This window comes from Zea mays, chromosome 6 (genome assembly GCF_902167145.1).
Source record: "Zea mays cultivar B73 chromosome 6, Zm-B73-REFERENCE-NAM-5.0, whole genome shotgun sequence".
NCBI classification, from domain to species: domain Eukaryota; kingdom Viridiplantae; phylum Streptophyta; class Magnoliopsida; order Poales; family Poaceae; genus Zea; species Zea mays.
In genome coordinates this window covers 44,322,348-44,342,561 of record NC_050101.1, presented here as the reverse complement: position 1 = coordinate 44,342,561, position 20,214 = coordinate 44,322,348, and the positions used below count along the sequence as shown (strand labels likewise).

The 20,214-nt window shown below is 47.2% G+C and overlaps 1 protein-coding gene across 1 annotated transcript; it reads left to right on the top strand.

Moving 5' to 3' along the window:
- The first annotated feature begins 14,080 nt into the window (after positions 1–14,080).
- LOC103629240 (phospholipase A1-II 7) lies at positions 14,081–17,986 on the top strand. The gene is made up of 3 exons (XM_020540202.3): positions 14,081–14,701; positions 16,742–16,816; positions 17,232–17,986. Exons 1-3 carry the CDS (start codon positions 14,081–14,083, stop codon positions 17,841–17,843), a joined length of 1,308 nt encoding a protein of 435 aa, XP_020395791.2. The 3' UTR covers positions 17,844–17,986.
- Positions 17,987–20,214: the final 2,228 nt, after the last annotated feature.

The following is a 20,214-nucleotide window of genomic DNA, read 5'->3' as shown; positions in this document are numbered from 1 at the left end:
CCCCTCACTCAATTGCGCAAATGGTGAGCTACCAAGCTCTGTCCGCGTGAACCGAATGGGTGGCGGACAGTTGATCGTGTTCCCAAGGATTGGTGGCGGTATAATTCAATTGGGTGGGCCGGTGAGCTTAAGGAGGATCCAAGAATGCTAGAACAAGTAACAGAGAGCCTTGCACTAACCTGAGTTAGGCTGGCCGCGGTGAGGTTGATTTCGGGTGGCGGAAACTTGATTTGGGGGAAAACCGAAATTCAAGCGCACTGGTGCACGATTGCTACCGATTCACGGTGGCTGAATGCGTGAGGATGTGGTGAAGCTCACGGCGGGGTCAATTTATAGAGCCCCGAGGCGGTGGTGCTTTAATTTAAGCGGCTAGCGGAGGTGGCCGGAGATAAGGAAGAAGACGTCGCGGTGAAATCGTGGCTAATGGCGTGGCAAGCTCCCCGTCGACGATGGGATGGCCTAGAGGAGTCACGACGGCACGGTGTAAAGACAGAGCCACGCGGCGGACGGCCGGGAGGCGGCGGTCACCGGCGAGCCTATCGCTCCACCGCAAAGCAAAGGGGAAGGCACGGGAGGGGTGACCGGAGTGGAGTCCAGCACACGGCGGTGAAGATTCTTACTGGGTGATGCTTATCTGATGTCCACGGCGCACGAATCATGGCGAACGGCAATCAACGGCGACGGCCACCGGCGGCGAGATCTTTTGGGCACGGGCGGTCTGATCCGATTCAGTCGTGACACTGTACCATGGTGAATCCCATTCAGACAGCCTGTCAGCCGAACTTGGAGCATCATTTTCTCTTAATTTCTAATGTCAACACATGTCAAGCTCTGCAGCAAAAGTGTAGGGCAATATGCCTTCTACAACTTTGTAATATGATGGTGCCACAAGAACTCATTGGATCATGCTTAAATTTAAGCTTGAAGTTGATGGCATCAATCTGCCTGTCTGATTTTCAGACCTATCCAACCTGACAGCCTAACTTTAGGCATGATTATCTCTAAATTTTTCACAAGAACATGGCTTGCACTCTTAAGCAAATTTGTTATCCATTGATTGCTCTACAATTTTGGTGTGGTAACCAAGGGCAAATTCTTATTAATTTGAAAGATATAAGGGCTCAAAGTTGAAGAAAACACACTGATTTCAGACTTAGGCTCTATAGTGCTTAAGAGGTGATTTTTGCAATTTGGTCCAAAACTTAAGGTTTGGCTTGTAAATTCTCATATGAGTGACCCACATGACTTAAGAAACTTATCTGACTTGGTTTTTGCACTTTAGTCCAAAAGTGGACTAATTTTGCACATAAGCCCCTAGGGTTTGGTTTCAGGGTTTTCCAGGGTTCCAATTAAGGTTTCTGGTATCCCAGGGGTATAAATATGATTCAAGTTTATTCTTAGGGTCATTTTATGACTTTTACCCTAAAGCTTTAGGTTTTCTTAACTTGGGTTAAGTTTTACCCTTTTAACCTCTATTTAGGGTTAAGTCCTTTAACCAGGGTTCTATTTGCAAAAACATTAAAACAATACAACTTGTTTGAAATTTTTACCTAGTGAATGTACTCTAGGTGTATCAAACATATGCAATGCCAATGCTTATGATGCCATGCTCAAGTTTTAGTTATAGTAACACCAGGGGTGTTACATCCTTCCCCCCATAAAAGAATCTCGTCCCGAGATTAAGATCCTAGGGTAGATAATGGTAAAGGAAACACATCACATTTTTATTTCCTAAGTTTTGGTGCAAGGCAGGGGTGATGTGGGGGTTACTTCTTTATTACAACAGCTATACAGGCTTTACAATTTACATGAGGCTAGGAAGCCTGGGAAATTCTTATTCAAGAAGTCTTGAGTTTCCCAAGTAGCTTCATCTTCAGAATGCCGGTTCCACTGTATCTTATAGAACTTGAGAGTCTTTCTTCGGGTGATCCTGTCCTTTTGGTCCAGAACTCTAATAGGATGTTCCGAGTAGGTTAAATCTGGTTCCTGGACAACATCAGTTATTTCAACGGTTCGATCAGGAACCCGAAGACACTTCTTTAGTTGTGACACGTGGAACACATTGTGCACAGCAGACAAGGTTTCGGGGAGTTGAAGTCGGTACGCCACTGGTCCACATTGCTCAATCACCAGGAATGGACCAATGTACCTGGATGCAAGCTTTCCTTTAACCCCGAAACGCGATACACCCTTCATTGGTGAAACTTTCAAGTAGACATAATCGCCTTCCAGAAAGCATAAGGGTTGTCGTCGTCGGTCTGCCTAACTCTTTTGTCGAATCTGAGCTTTCTTCATATTATGAATAATTCTCTGAACCTTTTCTTCGACCTCTTTCACCATATCAGGTCTAAAGAATTATTTTTTTTCCAGGTTCAGACCAATTTAGCGGAGTACGACATCGTCGTCCATATAAAGCTTCAAAAGGTGTCATCTTGATACTTTCTTGCTAGCTATTATTATATGAGAATTCCGCTAAGGGAAAACTTTCACCTCATTTCTGTGGGAATTCCAGAACACATGCCCGTAGCATATCTTCCAGTATTTAGTTTACCCTCTCAGTCTGTCCACTGGTTTGAAGATGATAGGCCGAACTGTGGAGCAGTTTAGTACCCAGGGATTTATGAAGTTTTTCCCAGAATTTGGATACGAATTGAGGTCCACGATCCGACACTATAATCTTTAGAACACCATGCAGACTAAGAATGCGAGCAATGTATAATTGGGCATAGATAGTAACTGGGTGATCGGTCTTGACTGGCAGAAAACGAAAAATTTTCGTAAGCCGATCAACAATAATTCAGATAGAGTCATACCCATTTGTAGTCCTAGGTAATCCCATGATAAAGTCCATACAATATCTTCCCCTTTCCATGTTGGGATAGGTAAGGATTGTAATGGACCATCAGTCTTCATGTATATGGCCTTGAGACGTCCACAAGTGTCATGTCTAATCACACAGTGTGCAATTTCAATTTGCATCTTTGCCCACCAGAAGAACACATAAGGTTCCAGGTGTGCAACTTGCTTTTTCTGATGACACTGTACTATCTGAGTCTGTTGGGTGGCAATTATGCAACTTTACCCAAATAGAATCAGATGCACCATCTTGGGTAAAACACACAAGAAGAGGTTTACCAACAAGTGGTTACAGTAAGTTCATAGCACACGAGACGGGTGTGAATGTCGAATAACACCACGGTCAACTCGTGTTAACCAGGGAGTCCAAATTCACGAAAGGTGATATTGATTCAAGAAAAATCACCAGTGGAGAGATCTAAAAATGCGGACTTTGCAACTAGTCCATTTTATCGGGCACTAGACATGGCTCGACCTAATCACTTATGCTGGAAAAGCATACATGAGGCAATCGAGGCACGACTAGAGCGATGGTTAGGTGGTTATTGACCGACTTAATCTCGATTCTTGAAAATTCTTCCTTAAGAGGGGTTGTACAAAAGTGAGCTTAGACAACTCGATAAAACGATCTCTAAACTCAACCTTCGTTCACCAGGCAGTTGCACGTTAGTGAAACCAACTTGTTGAACTACTTTTGACATTGAGCAAGTCCTCTCAGTACCATCGGTAAGCCAACGGTCGAGAGCTCACATTCGCTAGCAAAAGGTCATGCATTTGGGTAGAAATCCATTTGGTCATGTTGTTCATCCATTTCTTCATGCGAGATGAATTATCTACTTGGTTAGGGAATACATGGATTAAATAAGGAAAGCGAATGAACAAACTCCTGCATTTCAGCAGCAGGGGAAAGTCAATCTCCAATTTGAGAGCTAATTAGTTGTTTTCTTACACTAAAAAGCTCCAAGGCTTCACCTTTACACAAAGGATGCAAAGGGAACTTGTGTAAGTAGTTACTACCAAGACCAAAAGAAATAAGACCACACATGAAAGTGGTATGGCCTTATGATCCAATGGAAATGACAGATGTTGCTTGATCTCTTTACAAACAACAAGAAACTGTTTTAAGGAAGGAGTCCACAGAAGATCACACATCAGTGTAGTTTCATAATGGATCATGACCAGAGACTTCGATACCAACATGCGCCAAGCAGCAGAATCCTGTGTGTACATTCACAGGAGGCTCTCAGTTTCGCCGCGGTACCATAAGTTCTTAATCATGACACCATTACAAAACTGGCACCAATAATGGATCTCACGTGATAAGAACGATTTGCGTAGAGATAACATATTGATATAGTCTTATAATGGATTATGACTACTAACTGTGATACTAGCGCGTGCCAAGTAGCGCAACCATGTGTGTGCACCCACAAGAGGCCCTCGGTTTTTGGCGCAGCATCATCAATTTTAGTCATAACGCCAATACCAGACATAACCAATAAGGAATCTCACACAACACAAATAGACTGATCAAGGATGACAAGGTACAAAAGAGACTCCACCTGTAAGTATGATTACAAGTAGAGATCCAAATAGATCATGGCCCAAAGAAGTGAACAAGGCATGGCCATAACCTAAACTTGATGAAAGAAGTATGATGGGAGACTGTTAATTCAGCCCAAGCATATTTCTATGCCCATCATAGGGATCACCAGATCAAGGATTAAGTTGGTAGGCCTTCGATAGATAACATGTCTTTCCTAGGTTAGGTTAATAAGGCAACATGGTGATCCACATGGAATATCCAAAGAAATAACCATCTTAACTCTTGAATTTTGAGAAACTACCATAGATATTAAAAATTGCTTCATAAACCGGCAGTCGTTTCTTACACCATAGTCATATAAAAGCTTCACATGTTACATGATCTAGGTGAAACAGGGAAACTCTTTCCAACGAAGTTTAACCTGTTTTTATTACCAAGCTGGTCTATCTACACCTACCTTACTACATTAATCTACTACATCTTCTCTAGCTACACCATCTGCCAGATGTTTGTTGCCATTCTTCCAAGGAACCCTTAGTCCACCGATGCAGGAGTAGGATCAACAGCAGCATTGAGCCTATGCACTGATTGCTGCAGATGGTTGACAAGCTGTTGTGCTACTTGAAACTCCATGGGATGAGCACGATTCAATTCTTTGACCGCCTGATCCTGATGGTTTATGAATCTTAGGGTTTCCTTAAGGTCTTCTCTAACAGCAACAGCATACACGTGAATTTCTTCTAGTTGCTGACTCAGAATTTTTGATTTAGAATGAGCATTAGTTAGCTGATGCTCAAGCTCCTTAATGCGATTCTGATCAGCTTGGTGTTGCATCTGAAGTTCTGTCACCTGATGCTCTAGTCCAATAACCTGTTCCGCTTGAACCTTCGTTTCCTCAAGTCGTTCTTGTGCTTGAGTACAAGCACTATTCTTGGCCTTTTCCATCATCTTAAATGCTGCATAGCTCCCAGTGTACAACTGCTGCCACTTTTGACGACTGTGCCCCCGAGTAAGTTGCAATTCTAGCACGGCCATCAAAACTCGAGCAGATGCCGATTCAACGGAATCCTGCCCAATAGGAATGCTTTCCATTAATCGGGCCTGGTGATGATACACCAACGGGTCACTTAAGGCAACTGCAGGGAACAACCTCATAGATGTGGCTTGTATTTCTTCCCTTTTCTGGTAACAAATGGTTGTTAGTACCTCTAAGGCAGCTACCTGAGCACCCTCCCAAGGAGTCATTCCTTCGGCATGGAACATCCAATACGGCCAAGATGGTTTTCTAGCACGTTCTGGAATACGCACTACTACCTCATACCATGGTTGTCCTCTAAGAACAGTGCGTGACCACTGGTACTTGGGTGCTTCGGTATATCCGACCTCTTGAAGTAGTCGCCACAGGACCACTGGAATACCAAAATCTCGTAGAAACTCTCCAACTCCTGTAGGAGCTTCTCGTTGATTCATCTATAGAGAAGGGCAACGGATACACTCTACTAAGGATGTATAAACAAGGTAGATGAATCATGTACTAAACTAGCTACGCAGGGGGTTTAACTTAAAGTTTGTATGACATGATGCATGTGTAATTACAGAATCAACCTTAGTTGATTCATACCTTCTATACATTGCACTCTTCCTATCTGGTCTTTAAAATAGACTCTTCAGAATACTTTAGGTAAGAAGAGAAAAGAATTTCTAGGTAAGACCTTTGAAAATTCTTTTGAAGATGCCTCATAATATCTGCAAAGAAGGGCTACGCTCCGATACCAGCTGTGACGGAACCTCCCAAGTAATTAGGCCCACCTACAGTTGTCCTTGTCCAACAGACATCAGACACCCTGTAGATGTTCCTAAGTTACTTGACAAGTTCGGTATCTTTCCTTACCTTACCAGGAACGTCTCACCCGTCTTGCAGACATTACAGAACATCGGAGATATAAAAGTGCGGAAGCAATTACATAAACTTACATTTATTTAGAAAGTAAGATCAAGTTACTTATTACAGACCAGAGCTATAAACGAGTGCTGAGTACACATATCAAGGGAGGCAAAAACTCCTCCCAAGAACTACCAAACCAAAAGATCCTATGTGGAGGACCAAGTCCTCCCGTATCTTCATTCTTGTTTTTCTTCATTAGATACCACCTTGGAGCAAAAGCAACAAAACTTTGTCGCTTCCTCACCTAAAAACAACAAAGGGATAAACCCTGAGTATGGAATACTCAGAAAGTCTTACCCGACTAAGGAAAAGACTCTCAAGGGTATGCTGGATAAATAGGAGTCAAGGAGAGGCTTTAGCAAAAAAATCAACTTATACTTTTGCAGAAGCAGCTTACTAAAGTGAGTCCTTACTTTCAATCTTTTAACGCCATATTAAGTATTAATAGACTCTATTTGCATCTAGTCTAATTTCAACATCTCATCCATACAACATCATTTTTATCCATAGTGTTCACATCCTGACTTTAGGTTGCAGGGCAGTGACCAAGTCTTCATAACCGCGAAGGTACGGCGATCCGAATCGATTATACTCAGCTGAGGATCTCCAATCACACGACATATGTAGCACTTAACCCTTGCATATGTCAACCCGCCACCGGGGTTCTTAAGACCGGATCAGGTTCACGCAAACCGAGAGCACAGATACACCACCGTCCAGCCTCTTGCCACGGAGGGTACACGCTACTCTCGCCACCGCTCCACGCCCATTTCGTGTTATCTTATTCCGGCCTTAGTCTGCCCGAGGCAAGGCTTACCCATGACGAGGCATGTGACCAGTTAAAGGGTCCTCGATCATCAAGCCTACATATGCGTTAATCCTTAATCAACCTGGGTAGAACATCACCTGTTCCTACCCCAAGTCACAATTTAAGTATTTCCATCCTTAGGATTGTGTCTGTTCCTTAGGATGAAAGAGCATCACAGGGATCTTTGCAGTAAGATCCCACCATTGCTCCAAATGAAAATATTCTTGCAGGTAGAAGCCATCCTTTCTCGAGTTAAATTAAGGACAACCTCTATCCACAAGATCTAAGCAAGGCTAAGCATTTTTGTAAATCATATTTTGATACTTCACAGAAGTATCTATAAAGGTATGGATATCAAGGAAAGCAATGCATCAAAGGGTTTCAAGCAATTCCTATGAACCTAATGCACATTTCACTAGACTTAAGTGTGCAAAAAGTATTTTAAAAACACAAGGAAAGGGGTTGCATGCACCGGGGCTTGCCTTTGTTAGTAGGTGAGTCAGGCTCGGACTCACAGATGTTGAAGTAGAGCCAAGTCCCTGCCTGAGATTCCAAAGGTGGTGATGTCTTCTCTTGAGTCACTTCACTCTCTTCTTCGTTTTCTAAATATAACCATATAGGTATATATATAAGAATGAATGCCATGTCATGCTCATGAGAATGCAAAGATAACATAAACTTATTATTTATGTCTTGAATACAACTTGCCTTCATGGAGTTCCGGGAACTTAGGGTTTCCGGAGTCAGTAAAGGAGTTCATAGGGCAGGGGGGGTGTTTTGGGGTTTGGTGATCAAACAAGGTCCAAATCAATTCAACTTTACCCAAGGCTTCTAAATATTGTATAACACTCATATAAAAATTTTGGGCATTTTAGGACTTACCAATTATTTTCTAAAAATCTATAACCAAGACTTTTAACTACTTTAAATACCCTAAAATTTATTACTTTCACTAAAAATCACCAACTTATTTTTATTAAATACTATGGAAAATAACAAACCTGGGAAAATTAGTTTCATAATTTTAGCATTTTTCTACATTTTTCTACATATTTTAAAGCTCTGCTGGAAAAAGAAAAAGAAAAAGATTAAGGGGAACTGGGCCGGATTCAGCCCAGCGGCCCAAGACCAGGGAGGAAAGCGCGCCCGCGCGCTCCGCGCTGGTGTCTTTACAGAAAAGACCCCGACGTTTTTACTAACTAAGAACAGGTTCATTCACTGTTTTCGCAAGTCACTGACGCTTTGCACAGGGGTCCTCCAACTTCTATCTCTTCGCACGGCTAGGTCCCCGATGACGGCAGCGCACGGAGAAGCTCCGGCGAGCGCGTAGACCGGCCGATAGGGGCAGTGACCGGCGCTCCCGAGCGGTGGACACCAAATCGGGGCCTGCCCGAGCATTTCCCCTCACTCAATTGCGCAAATGGTGAGCTACCAAGCTCTGTCCGCGTGAACCGAATGGGTGGCGGACAGTTGATCGTGTTCCCAAGGATTGGTGGCGGTATAATTCAATTGGGTGGGCCGGTGAGCTTAAGGAGGATCCAAGAATGCTAGAACAAGTAACAGAGAGCCTTGCACTAACCTGAGTTAGGCTGGCCGCGGTGAGGTTGATTTCGGGTGGCGGAAACTTGATTTGGGGGAAAACCGAAATTCAAGCGCACTGGTGCACGATTGCTAGCGATTCACGGTGGCTGAATGCGTGAGGATGTGGTGAAGCTCACGGCGGGGTCAATTTATAGAGCCCCGAGGCGGTGGTGCTTTAATTTAAGCGGCTAGCGGAGGTGGCCGGAGATAAGGAAGAAGACGTCGCGGTGAAATCGTGGCTAATGGCGTGGCAAGCTCCCCGTCGACGATGGGATGGCCTAGAGGAGTCACGACGGCACGGTGTAAAGACAGAGCCACGCGGCGGACGGCCGGGAGGCGGCGGTCACCGGCGAGCCTATCGCTCCACCGCAAAGCAAAGGGGAAGGCACGGGAGGGGTGACCGGAGTGGAGTCCAGCACACGGCGGTGAAGATTCTTACTGGGTGATGCTTATCTGATGTCCACGGCGCACGAATCATGGCGAACGGCAATCAACGGCGACGGCCACCGGCGGCGAGATCTTTTGGGCGCGGGCGGTCTGATCCGATTCAGTCGTGACACTGTACCATGGTGAATCCCATTCAGACAGCCTGTCAGCCGAACTTGGAGCATCATTTTCTCTTAATTTCTAATGTCAACACATGTCAAGCTCTGCAGCAAAAGTGTAGGGCAATATGCCTTCTACAACTTTGTAATATGATGGTGCCACAAGAACTCATTGGATCATGCTTAAATTTAAGCTTGAAGTTGATGGCATCAATCTGCCTGTCTGATTTTCAGACCTATCCAACCTGACAGCCTAACTTTAGGCATGATTATCTCTAAATTTTTCACAAGAACATGGCTTGCACTCTTAAGCAAATTTGTTATCCATTGATTGCTCTACAATTTTGGTGTGGTAACCAAGGGCAAATTCTTATTAATTTGAAAGATATAAGGGCTCAAAGTTGAAGAAAACACACTGATTTCAGACTTAGGCTCTATAGTGCTTAAGAGGTGATTTTTGCAATTTGGTCCAAAACTTAAGGTTTGGCTTGTAAATTCTCATATGAGTGACCCACATGACTTAAGAAACTTATCTGACTTGGTTTTTGCACTTTAGTCCAAAAGTGGACTAATTTTGCACATAAGCCCCTAGGGTTTGGTTTCAGGGTTTTCCAGGGTTCCAATTAAGGTTTCTGGTATCCCAGGGGTATAAATATGATTCAAGTTTATTCTTAGGGTCATTTTATGACTTTTACCCTAAAGCTTTAGGTTTTCTTAACTTGGGTTAAGTTTTACCCTTTTAACCTCTATTTAGGGTTAAGTCCTTTAACCAGGGTTCTATTTGCAAAAACATTAAAACAATACAACTTGTTTGAAATTTTTACCTAGTGAATGTACTCTAGGTGTATCAAACATATGCAATGCCAATGCTTATGATGCCATGCTCAAGTTTTAGTTATAGTAACACCAGGGGTGTTACACTACCCCTCCCTTCTAAGATAACTTGCCAAGGATTTGAAAATTTCAGGCTCCATCGTGAACGCTACCCGACAGTTCTTCAAATGACCTTGAAGCAACTCCTGAACATGTTCTTTGCCACTTAACTTTGATATATGCTTTTGCTTCTTTTCCCTTACTATGTTTGAACTAGAACCCAATATATGTAGCATAGGGAGAAAAAACAACACATGTCATCATCATCATCATCTCTCCTCTGTCTAAGGTGATCTCTTAGTGCCACATCCATTGCTAACTAAAACGAAATTCATGACAGAAAATAAACACCAACAAAAATAGAACATGGTGTAATAAAGAACATTTAGAATATAACAAGTATCTAAAGGAGAGGATATAGGGTCCCAAGACGGTGGGAGTTCGTCTTCTCCAACTCGAACTGGTGCAGGGATAATCTAGAAATATAATAGGTTTTCATTAGAAATACATATATACAAGTACAAGTAAATATATGTACTCTAAACTGAAACAATGCAGGATTATTAAGGTATTCTCATGTGTTAGTTATATACATGATATATAAATATCCCATAGAGTTTAATGAAGGTAATTGTACTTCGATTAGTCAAGAACCATATTTTTTTACATAGCAACAACAGCAAACACGAAGAACATGTAATTGCAGAACAAGGCCTTGCTGATGACCTTGATCACCAGGCTCTGTAGTTAGTAGTGCCTCACCAGAAAGAGGTGTGGCAGAGTGTTTAATGGGATCTCAATGATTCTGATGATCATGCCAAGCTTATATTTTTGTGTTTTATTTTTTTCTTCCCACTACTTTTGTGAAGAACGAAGCTAAGTCGGAGCTGGGGTTATACGATGAGCTGAAAGAGGCATGCATAGCAGCTGAGAACCTAATGAACCTGAGCTAACAGAAATGCAAGCACGTGCCATCTTTGAAGCTGCTATAGGGATGACCAACCAGGGCGTTCAAGTCTTTCAGAGATAATGGTTCCTCTTGTTGGAACACCACAGGCATGCATCTTTTTTTTGTAACCTAAACCCTAAAATACACAATAATAAGAAAGACTGCATGCAGGCATTCCTTTAGACAACTGACACTTGGTATTTGCAGGAATTAGGACATCAGGTGGCCCTTATCCGTCAAGTCGCTAACAAAGTTTTCACCGGTATGGGTAAAACTATTGGGTACAAGATCGGAACGATGATTGAGATTCCCAGGGTAGCTCTAGTGGCTGACGAGGTAGGAAACAAAAAACAACTAGCTCCAAAAACTCAAAACACGACTGTTTTAGACCGACTTTGTAGATCGACGCCATCAGAGGCTGGCTGGATGGAGGGAACGACACCTCCCCTGTGACCGGCCAGCCGCTTGCGCACCGGGAGCTGGCACCGAATCTCGCGCTTGGTGCCGTGATCCAAGATTACACGGTGATGAGGCGGTGGCAGTGCCGATTCTGCGATTCGCACGACGACGTTGCTCCTGCGCTTCAAATTTTCCCCTCCCCTGTGGGCTGCGAGCGGTGAGCTGCGCTTGGATCTAAGAACTCGCTGGGATTGGATCTAAGAACTCACCGATGCCTAAGCAGTTGGATCTAAGAAGAGACGCAAGAACCCTAAACGCCCTAGTTGAGACAGGGAGCAAGAAGAATACCGGTGAGAAGGCGACTGCCGGAGGAGATCGATGACGGAGAGAGGAATCCCGTGTTCGTGCCACTGACGCCGCCACCGTCGCCACCGACGCTTGCCCTTCACGCGCGCGCGTTGTGCTAACTCCGTTGCGGCTCTTGTCGTCGGGGTCTGATTCCACGCCACATAGACCGGGTCTGATTCCCAGGCCGGGGCGACGAGGAAAGGCCAGGATGCGGCCCACATGGCGCTTAACCGAACATCTATTTTCTTGTGGGCCAATATGTTTTCCAGGTGGAGGCGATCCATGGGGTTTTGGCATTGATCTGGGCGGGGAATATGCTAAACGAATAAGGCCGGAAGGGGAAAGGGGGACATGTTGAGGTGTGTGGAGATGGGGCGGGTTGCTAGGAGTAGCAGTTCGGGCATCGGGAAGAGCGTCAGGACGTAAGTGGCCATCGCTGCTGCCGCAGTCGTCATCGGTGAAGACCCCGTTCCTACTCGCTGAGGTGTGTTGCCGCTGCCATGTTCGCCTCCCCCCACAGCGCCTGCGTGATCACCCGTATCAAGACCCTCTTCCACGCCTACCCAGACCTAATCCTCAGCATTAGAGCCTTCCTGCCCAAGAGGCATGCCATCAGGCCTCAGGACCTCCGCAAGGACAAGGAGCCCGTCGATTATCCCAGGGCTATCAGCCTTGTCAACAGAATTAAGGTATGCTCTGTCCCTCCCTCCCTATTGCCTCAATCATCCATCATTCCTTATCATTACCTTACCTATCTTTCCCTTAGAGCCGATTCCAGCAAGAGGAACATGTCTACAAGTCATTCCTCGGGATCCTCAATATGTACCACGATAAAATTGCATATGACATTGCCAATGCATTCTCTTTTGTTTTGCTTTGAATGGCCTTTTCTCTCCTACCGTAGGTCACCTTACTATTCCATGGCCATCCGCCCATACCTCCTCCGCAAGCAGGCACGACCTCGAAAGTTAGGCATGATGACAAGAATGTTATAATGCATTCGGCCATGAGAGATGAGACAGTTCAGGTGAATCAACAAATTATAGAACCACCCGTGTTCAATTCCAACGGCTATATTTTATACTCTCCTCCAACGATGTAGGCCATATCCTTTTTTTAGTTTCTTTTTAGGAGAGTCTCCACAATTGCGATAGCACTAAGATAATCTTAAATTTCCTTTGAATGTGAATCTATTGATGCCACTTTTTTTGTACACTGAACTGGTAAATTGTTGTTCAAATGTTACATACTTTGACTTATTGACATCAAATATTTGTTACTTTTGTGAACATAGTGATTTGTTCCTGCATTTACCTTTAAACTTCAAGATGATATGTTCTTATCTTCTCTATATCTCCAGAGGGAGAGAGCTCTTCCATCAACTGCTGATTGGGACTCCAGTGTTGATCGCCTTGATCTTGACCATGATACTAAAAAAAAGGTGTATTGAGAAGGAGAAAATTTGTAATGCATGCCACAGTCAGCATAGAAGAGGTTATAAAAGGAATAAGAAGAATGACGAATATGAAAATAGAGATTTGGATGCCACCAAGAAACATGCTTTGTTGAGCCCTAGGGCCAAGACATTTGTCAAAGGCACACGACTTTACCGAGAGCAACATTAAGCGGAGGCATAAGACTTTTGCCTAGTACAACACTATGCAAAGCCGTCGCACTGTTGTGCCCGCCGTCATGATGACTTCTTTTTTTTTGCCGAATATCGGATCAGCACTCGGCAAAAAGACATTTGTTGATAATTTTTTAGCCGAGAGCTAGTGCATGGGGCACTCGGCAAATAAGATTGAGTCTAGTAGTGAGATTATACACACACCCTTCTCCTATTAGCAGGTTGGTTAGACAAAGTCGCTAACACGTCTCGAGATTGATAAAGCCATCACATGCATGTGCCTCATGTTGTTGTGGAGGGCCACGTTGTCTACAACTCAAAAAGAAATTGCTTCTATATCAAATCGAGTACTTGAACATTGATGGACATAAATTATACCATCAGAACCCTCACCAGCTAAGCTATGTTAAGTTGGCTAGCTGTACTTTCCGGTTCAGTCGTTGACTAGCTAGAATTATAGTAGAACAGTATGGATCGCATTGAAGCAACCTGCGCCTACACATTTGTGGTAATGACTAATGTACATTGTAGTAGTTGTATTTAAGCCAAGAGAGGACGAGACGAGAATAGATGAACAATAAGCCTCATCAATCGCATGCCAAGATGTTGTTACTGGTTGCCTTCTTTACGCATTTCCTGGTTTCATCGCTGAGCAGTGCGGAGGCGGGGCCCCCGTCGTCGTCGGCAACGGCCACCAGGTGGCGCGAGCTGCAGGGCAACAACTCGTGGAACGGCCTCCTGGACCCGCTGGACATGGACCTCCGCAGGTCCATCATCTCCTACGGCGAGCTGGTGCAGGCCACCTACGACGGCTTCAACCGAGAGCGGCGGTCGCCGCACGCCGGCGCGTGCCTGTACGGCCGCGCCGACCTGCTGCCCGGCGTGGGCGTGGCCGCCGCGGGCCGCTACGCCGTCACCAGGTTCGTCTACGCCACGTCGGCGCTGCCCGTGCCGGGGTCGGACTTCCCGCTCCTGCCGCTGCCGGAGACCAGGGAGGCGTGGAGCAGGGAGTCCAACTGGATCGGGTACGTCGCGGTGGCCACCGACGAGGGCGCGGCCGAGCTCGGGAGGCGCGACGTCGTCGTGGCGTGGCGCGGCACCGTGAAGGACCTGGAGTGGGCCAACGACTTCACCTTCACGCCGGTGTCGGCCGTGCCCGTGCTGGGCTCCGCCGCCGCCGCCAACCCCTTGGCCGTGGTGCACCAGGGCTTCCTCTCCGTGTATGTTGGACCCTCTCACTCAAGAAAGAGCGCTCACACCCTAGAAAGCAGAGAACACTGAGAGGAAGGAGATGAACAGTGGATATGGCCGACGAACGCCCCGGCGAGAAGCTCTCCCTCGCCTGTATGTTGGCCTTTATTTCCTGGACACCCCGAGCACGATTACAGCAGAGAGTGGTGGTACATATAGCCGTGGCAGAGCTCCCTTCCACCACCCGGCTCCCCACCATGTCCGCGCCTGTGCGCTGCGTCGTGCCCGCAGGACGCGTTCGTCCGCACGACCCGCACGCGCCCAACGGTCAGCGATTCCTGCGCCACCACTCCAACTAACTCGGATCGCACTCCCTGCATGTGCACGCTCAACCTACCATGCCGCCCTAGCCGATCCAAGCTGGCATCCCCAGCCCCAAGCTCATCAGCCGCGACACAGCTGCGCCCATGACACACACCAGGCTCGAACACGCACACAACACGACGCACACACGCACGCGCTAACCAGCAACTGTCAAGCTTAACTCTAACAATCACCCCCTAAGCTTGACACGGCGAACTCTAGACCTACAGCAGCGTCGGCTCCTCGACGTCGACGAGTAGCGCCTTCTCCTTTCTTTTCTTCTCACGGCAGAACCGGGCGATGTGACCATAGCCGCCGCACTCGAAGCACTGGCCCTTGTTGCGGCTCCAGCCTCTCCGGCTTGAACCCGAGGCCATGCTGCTCGCATCGTCGTCGCCGTCGCTGTGCTCATCGTCTCCGTTGTTGCCGCGATCGCCATTGCCGCGCCTCTTGTCACCGTCACGGGGCTTGCGCTGCTTGTTCCGTTCCCGACGCCGCGCCTCCCACTGTGCCTCAGTGAGCAACAGCTGCCCGACGCCCTCCGTGGAGACCTCCTTCGCCTTGGCGTCGTCCGCGTCGGCGTCCTCCGCAACGCGTAGTCGGCCGACGAGCTCTTCAATCGTCGTCGTGTTGAGGTCGGTGAGCATCTCGATCGCCACGGCCACCTGCTTGAGACGTTTGGGGACGACGCGGAGGATCTTCTTCACGACGCGGTGGTCCTCCAGCGTCTCGCCCATCTCTCGAAGGCTTGCGACGAGGCCGTTGATCCGCAACGCGAAGTCGCCGACGCTCTCACCATCACAGAAACCGACGTTCTCGTACTCTTTCCACAAGCGTTGCACGCTCGCGGCCTTCACCCGGTCATCGCCGATCCTCATCGACCTCACCGCCTCCCACGCTTCTTTCGCCGTCTTCTTCACGGCGAGCCCCGCCTTCATCTCCGGCGGCACTCCGCGCAGGATGGCGGCCATTGCCCGCCGATCCTTGGGACGCTCCTTGCACACGGCCTCCACCGCGTCCCACAGTTCCATCGCCTCCAGCGAGACCTGCATAACCAACGCCCACTCGTGGTAATTCGCCTTGGTCAGCAGCGGGAGCTCAACGGAGCTGCTGTTGATGACGCGCTCCATCGCGGCACTCGTCGAGCCCATGCCGTCGAACATCTTGAGGCCATCCTTTGCCGGCGGCGTCTCCATCCTAGCTCTGGTACCAAATGTTGGACCCTCTCACTCAAGAAAGAGCGCTCACACCCTAGAAAGCAGAGAACACTGAGAGGAAGGAGATGAACAGTGGATATGGCCGACGAACGCCCCGGCGAGAAGCTCTCCCTCGCCTGTATGTTGGCCTTTATTTCCTGGACACCCCGAGCACGATTACAGCAGAGAGTGGTGGTACATATAGCCGTGGCAGAGCTCCCTTCCACCACCCGGCTCCCCACCATGTCCGCGCCTGTGCGCTGCGTCGTGCCCGCAGGACGCGTTCGTCCGCACGACCCGCACGCGCCCAACGGTCAGCGATTCCTGCGCCACCACTCCAACTAACTCGGATCGCACTCCCTGCATGTGCACGCTCAACCTACCATGCCGCCCTAGCCGATCCAAGCTGGCATCCCCAGCCCCAAGCTCATCAGCCGCGACACAGCTGCGCCCATGACACACACCAGGCTCGAACACGCACACAACACGACGCACACACGCACGCGCTAACCAGCAACTGTCAAGCTTAACTCTAACCACGTCCTGCAACGCCGACTCCAGGTTCAACAAGGCCAGCGCCAGAGACCAGGCAAGTAAAAACACGTCTCTTGGATCTTACATGAAAAACTTGAATTCTTGCTGCATGCATGCGCGCATGCCATGATTACTGCAAGTTCCATGACAAAAGGTTGTGAATATTTCGTGGTTTAGAGTCTGGATTATGCATTTCTTCATATACTGCCGTGCACTTCTTTAATTTCTCCACAAAGGAAGTTTTTTTTATTGATTTTCAAGATCATTACATCGATCGAGTTAGTAAGCCGTTGACTAGATCGCTACTGCCGAGGAGAAAAACACCCTCCTTACATACTTTGGTCAATTGTTGAGATGACAATGCAATGAAATACTACAAATTAAAGCTGGCTTATAGCTTGCAAAATCAAAATTGTGTTTATTTATGCAATTAATGAAAAAATAAGTTTCTGCTGCTTACGTACGTGCAGGTTCTCGAGGAGGTGAGGAGGCTGATGGAGTTGTACAAGGGCGAAGCGACGAGCATCACCGTCGTCGGCCACAGCCTCGGCGCTGCGCTCGCCACGCTGAACGCCGTTGACATCGCCGCCAACGGCCTGAACGAAGGCTCCGGCTCCTCCCAGCAGCTGCCGTGCCCGGTGACGGCGATCCTGTTCGCCTGCCCGCACGTCGGGGACCGTTTCTTCCGGGCCGCCTTCGTCGGGTCCTTTCGGGACCTGAGGGCCCTCCACGTGAGGAACGCCGGCGACGTCGTGCCTTTGGTCCCGCCGCTCGCGTACGTGGACGTGGCCGTGGCGGTGCTGCCGATCGACACGAGCCGGTCGCCGTACCTGCGGTCGCCGGGCCCGGCGGGGACGCTCCACAACCTCGAGTGCTACCTGCACGGCGTGGCCGGCAAGCAGAGCAGCGCCGCCGGAGGGTTCAGGCTGGAGGTGGACCGCGACGTGGCGCTGGTGAACAAGGGCGCCGACGCGCTCAGGGACGAGTACCCGGTGCCGGCGAACTGGTGGGTGCCAGAGAACAGGTGGATGGTCAGGGGCTCCGAGGGCCACTGGATGCTCAAGGACTTCGAGGAAATCTAAATCGTATACATGCATGCCAAGCTTAACTTGAGAAAATGGGCATATATTCAACACCGATGACATTTTATTTCCAACCCTGATGGACTTTAGTTCATTACGATAGATGGTCCTGACCAATTTGGCTATATTCACGCACCCTGTATGGCAATATATATATATATATATATATATATATATATATATATATATATATATATATATATATATATATATATATATATATATATATATATATATAATAGTATTTAGAGCACTGAGCTCTCTCTAACTAATGGAAGCCCCGACCAGAAACCGACCAGGTGCGCAGGCTTTTTTGGCTCACTGTACCACCTACTTACGTTAATTATAACTATATTTTATGCTCAATCTTGTTACGGTTTACGCATTTTTTTGGTGTGCGCATGTTTCTAGCATCCGGGCCCATGAAAAGATCGTGTCCCCGTAATCTGGGCAGCCGTAATAGTCCCTACATAAATATTGATATTACGATGTCTTATGCTTCCGTTTATGATACAGTAATCCACGTGTCGGACCATGGGCCTTCACGTTGATTTTGCCAGTAGTTTACGTGTATCGGGCCCACGAATCCAGCAACCGGGCACGCATTTTTTCAGCTCACCTCACCTGTAACGCTCGAGGCGGCCGAACCCTAGCTCAATCGCCGCCGTCTGCTTCTTCTCCACCGCGCCCGCCGAACCCTAGATTAATCACCGCCGTGAGCTTCTTCTCTACCGCGGTCGCCGAACACATAGAGATTCTCCCCCCGTCGTTCCACAACCGTCGCATTCACCTTCTCCACCGCAGAGACCCAGAATCGCCTTCTCCACCGCAGAGACGTCGTCGCCTTATTCTTCCTCACCGGGAAGGGACCCGGAATCGCGGAGGCGGTGGCGCCGCCCCCTCGTTCTTCTCCACCGCAGAGACCGAGACCTCGATCTTCTCCACCGCGGCGGCCGAACGCCGAGTCCCCTACGCCGTCGCGAGCTCCGTCCCCAACGCCAGTCCCCTACGCATTGACCGAGCCGCGCGTCGCCTTGGGCTACTCCCCTCCAGAGGGGTCCCGAAATCGGCCGGCCTCCAGGCACATCCACACTCGAGTAAGTCCTCAACCTTTAACTCTTACATTTGCATATTAACACAATCTGAATCGTAAATCGGTTTCACCTTATTATTTTGTCAATTGCTTGATTTATCAAAAAACAATTCAGCATAAATTTATTGTTAAACGGATACACAAATTTATACTATTCAACGTCTCACACGTTTATGCAATTTACAGTATTGTGTTATGCTGCTTTGTTGACAAAATTATGATATATACATCAATATGTTATGCCATAAACATCTCGCTGTTCAATTAGGGTCAGCACGCACGAAATATCCAGAGTATACATTAATTGGACGTCGCATATGAGCAGATTTTTTATTGATCCATTAAGTTTTTTATGTATATGTGTTGTTTGATTTGGCTCGAACATCATATATGAAGAACGCAGCAACGCGTCTCCCTATCCCTACCTCCAACCCTTCCTAGTAGTGCTGCTGCATGATTTTTTGTGTAGTAATGGAATGCATGGTCATGAACTGAACTCAATTGACTTGCGCTTATCTTTTTATTGCTCCTTTACGTTTTTTATGTATATGTGTTGTTTGATTTGGCAGGAACATCATACATGAAGAACGTAGACCGACCTCCATCTAATCCAAAACGGATTATAATTCAGTCTACTCAAGAGTACTTTAGTGTTGACATCCCCCGTGTTCCGGCGGAATCTGTTAGACACGAAACAAGGCAGGCTGCTGATGAGGACGATGATTTTATGCCATTATCGAAGAAGCGTAACTTTGATGACAGTCCTCCAAAAGTCTTGAAGAAGATAGTTACAAAGCGGAGGAAAGTAGTGGACCCCCCCCCCCCCCGACAGGTTAGAATTTATGGTCTATGGCAATATATCATTTTCTGCGTGAAATCATGTTGTGTTGAGGTTTGAGTTAAACATTGAGTTGTGATTATGCAGATGTAAATGTTTACGATATTCATTGTATACATTTTTTAGCAGAGGCTTAATGTGAGATGCAACCCCCAAGACGTATTAGTAAGCATCCAGATATTAAATGACAGACAGCGCAAAGCTATTGCACGGAGGGGATTTTCCAGTATTCTTGATATGAGACTTGACGCACTCGGCAGTAGATCACATTTAGCTTGGCTGATGGAAAAGCTTGACCATAATGACATGACAATTCGAGCCGGCCCAGGGAAGGAGCTCAAAATTACAAAGGATACGGTACACCTTATTTTGGGGTTACCAAATGCTGGTGGAGGAACGACATTGGGCATCGATGAAGTTGTTGCTGCCAACAATTTAAG

Coding starts and splice junctions, on each gene's coding strand:
- LOC103629240 (XM_020540202.3), top strand. CDS start 14,081: ATGTTGTTACTGGTTGCCTTCTTTACGCATTTCCTGGTTTCATCGCTG. Junction 14,702..16,741: donor AGGGCTTCCTCTCCGTGTAT/GTTGGACCCTCT, acceptor CGCGCTAACCAG/CAACTGTCAAGCTTAACTCT. Junction 16,817..17,231: donor AGGCCAGCGCCAGAGACCAG/GCAAGTAAAAAC, acceptor ACGTACGTGCAG/GTTCTCGAGGAGGTGAGGAG.